The sequence below is a fragment of the Manduca sexta genome, chromosome 11 (genome assembly GCF_014839805.1).
Source record: "Manduca sexta isolate Smith_Timp_Sample1 chromosome 11, JHU_Msex_v1.0, whole genome shotgun sequence".
NCBI classification, from domain to species: domain Eukaryota; kingdom Metazoa; phylum Arthropoda; class Insecta; order Lepidoptera; family Sphingidae; genus Manduca; species Manduca sexta.
Window position 1 is genome coordinate 13,994,645 of NC_051125.1, and position 3,588 is coordinate 13,998,232.

At 34.8% G+C, this 3,588-nt stretch overlaps 1 protein-coding gene across 1 annotated transcript; it reads right to left on the reverse strand.

Annotated features, from left to right (window-relative positions):
* Positions 1 to 234: 234 nt before the first annotated feature.
* Positions 235 to 3,588, reverse strand: LOC115446160 (terminal uridylyltransferase Tailor). The gene is given in 5 exon segments (XM_030172725.2): positions 235 to 1,091; positions 1,094 to 1,333; positions 1,336 to 1,737; positions 2,430 to 2,582; positions 3,466 to 3,588. Coding segments are annotated over 5 exon segments (1,200 nt in total). The 5' UTR covers positions 3,479 to 3,588; the 3' UTR covers positions 235 to 699.

Sequence of the window (3,588 nt, forward strand, 5' to 3'; positions counted from 1 at the left end):
ACACCAGAGTTTCTTGCCCGTTCTTCTCTGGTGAAAACGGCTTTCCGAACTGGTGGTAGAGTTAATATTGACGGAATCTAAATAATGTATAACATTTTACAGGTTCAAATAAATCATTTCATTTCAACGTCTATGAATAAGGGGGATAGTGTTTGAGCACCTTTGCATAGATAGCATATAACGGCCAAAGATAAGTTAGACACACGATCATAAAAACAAATTTAAATAAATTTGTATTTATTAATATTAAAACATAAGCTTTGTTAGAATATGTTACATTTAAGTATTTAAAAAATGTAATAAATAACAATATAAACACCATTTTGAAATATTATAGCTTAGTAAGTACTTGATATCTGTGGCTCACTAGTGCGATTATTAACCGCTGTTAATTCAGTGCGTTATCAGCTTACGATTAGGTTTCATAATTCGTTTCCTTAACTACAATTCAATACTCGAAATAACTTATTTACACACAAAAAAACCTCTTTGCACGTATATGTTTTTCCGCTCTTTTTGCACAATTTACCACATCAGATTACTTCTTATTTACTCGCCTTGTACGGCGACTAGGAAACTGCTTTATGTATTGTCATAGTTTAAAAAAACATATTTAAAAAAACTATTTTTTATACTACAGGCGGACCTTTTACTCATACCACATTCCACAGCAGTATGTTACATAAATTAAACAATTTTTTACCTTTTCCTCTTAGGAAAAGAATCAACATCCAACAAACCAGCTTTAAAGAGATCTATGATATTATTATACAATAATTGTGTATTATTTTTCACTACCCGATTGCGGTTACTATGTTGCGGAACAGACGGGGATGGCTCGAGGGGTCTATGTGGGTCTTCTGTGAGTAATTTCCTCAGAAAATCCTTGCTGTCCACTCTATCGTACAAATTTGCTGCGAATTTGAAATGACCTACAATCTTGACAGCGAGCCGGGGGTACACCGCCACGGTGCAATTCCTATTGTGTTCAAAAGTGTCTTGAATGCACATGAAAGTGTCCACCCTCAAGGCCTTGCAGGCGCGGGAGGCGACGAGCGTTTTATACAAGTCGAAGCCTTGCGGAATGTTTTGAGGCAGCTAAATGACTTCCGCTTGAGTCGAAACCCAATGTAAGGCGAGATCATATCGTCAGTGTAATTGAATGTACTGTAATACTTGAAGAAGTCTCCCAGCAGTTCGTAGATGTTGGCTTCACACTCTGATGGATGTTGATACTTTTCATTAAATGCCGTGTTCCAACCATTAACCATGTGCTTCGGAACGCCCTTTTGCAACACAGAAATAGCTGGCAGTATGCCTTTCAGTTGTAAAAGAAAACGACTAGCATTGTCAAAGCATAGTTGGGCATTAGATTTGTTCCAGTAAAATCATATACCTTGGACCAATATTTCACTAGTATTGCTAGCTTAATCGCCCTATCGTCTAAATGCAGTAAGTACGCCAGGAGTTCACTATTCCTCACTCCTGCAGGGCCAGAGAAACTGATGTCTGTATTGCAATTTGTTGGCAAGTGGAGTAGCTTCACAATGGGTACTTTGGCGGCAGTGATTGCGAACACCTTTCTGAACAGATGAGGACTACGTTTGAATATTTCTCTAGCCTTAATTACACAGTCTTTTGGAGGCTGACTAGTTCCAGTGTCTATGTAACAGTCTATGTCGCTTGTCTTTATTCCCAGGCCGATGACTATCGAACCAAATGCGTGGATTAAGCAATCTGGAAATAAAGTTAAATTAGGAATTAGAGCCAACGTAAATAAATAAATGAAATAAACTTAGACCATGGGGTGCAGACATATTGAAATCAGTTTCTTAATATACATTGGGTGCATCGCTCGCGCCGCATGTGCGACGCAATAGAGAAGCGAAGAGAAAAGCAACACCAGAAGGAGATCTAGAATTCTCAGAATTTCCACAACGTCTGACTGCAGGCCTGTCAAGTTTATTTAGTAAAGTAAAAAAGTTGATTGTCGTACGATATAATCACATGCAAGTTATTAATTATTATGTGTCCAAACATGTGATCATCACAAGTATATGCTTGCAATAATTATGTACGAGTCTTGACTCCAAGTGGACAAGAAACTTTCCATCTATATGTGGTTGAACAAGAAGATGTGCACACCAAAATGTGATGCTAGATTGGATGTGTTTGTAACACCATTTAAGCAATAAGGGGCTACTAAAGGTTAGGAGTTTAAAAATAAAAATAATAATTTTTAGAGCACAACCTGATGTATTAGATAGTCAACTATCATATAATGAAGCTCTGTTCTATTTTCATAACCAAATTACCAATTGTTTAATAATTTATGGAAAATGGAGAAAGATTATCGCTCAATATTCAGCACAACTATACTGGCCTGCCTAGTTGGTATAATTAAATAGATATTAGAAGAAAAAATGTACCTCGCCAAATGGGTCTCAGTTGATGCGTCAGATCATCTAACAGAGTTGTGAGATTTTGCACTTGCCATCGTGTCAGCCTTATCGTTTGTAGTATTCTGTTGAATTGAGTATCAAAATCTCCATCATAGCATAATTTAGATGCATCCAAAATATCTAAAATATTAAGCCAAATCTTTAGTTTGATTAGATGTATAAGCAGCGTGCCATCTGTTGTGGAATTGCAGCCTGCGCAGTAACTTATCATTATTAGTTACAGAATATATATTGGTAACAAACAATTTGTAAATTACAAGTTTTGGGTGGTGTTGCTTCTGCTTGTGAGTATATTATATATTTTCCATCATACTTGCAACTAAATACTTGTCTCCTGATTTACTTGTGAGTTGAATGCGATAAAGTTATTAAAATTATTTAACAAATAGGAAACTGATACAAAATTCAACTGCTGGACAGCCTAAGGTAATATTAACCATGGTTCATTATTTTATTTAATAAACTGCTATTAATAAAAAGAGGCTTGAAAACAACAGCGGATAAAATGATCTTGTAATATTTCAGGTACCTACACATTCTCATTTCTAAATTAAACTAATTACAGAATCCTAAAATTACAACTTGTGAAATATTATTATGCAATATTTAATTACACCAGGTATAGGAAAAGACTTTCACAATAAATTTATGGATAATCGAGACCATACAGCTTAAGAATAATTTTTTCATCTTAATTTAATAGAAATCCGAATATAACCTTCCTTCAACAAAAATCTCACATGGTTTAGAAAAACATAGTTCCTCGGGCCATGTATCCTTTCATAAATCCCACAAATCTATAAATTCAGATTATAGATGACTTATTAAAGCTTAGATGAAAACATACCCATATTCTATCTTTTAATAATGCTAATGTTTATAAAAAGCCATACGCACTCGTTCACATCAAATGTTTAAAGTTTCAATAACCTCCCGTGCAGATCCGCTTATGTGGAAATAAATTACATATAATTTATTATATTAGTAAATATTTTCTGCATACCTGCTGAACCCATTTCTGGAAAAAACAGTCTTATTTATTTTTTATTTTGTACGCTCTACGTTTCATTACATGAATTGTCAAGTAAGAAAATTGTTTTGACAAGGCTGTCATTTGAAAGGGACA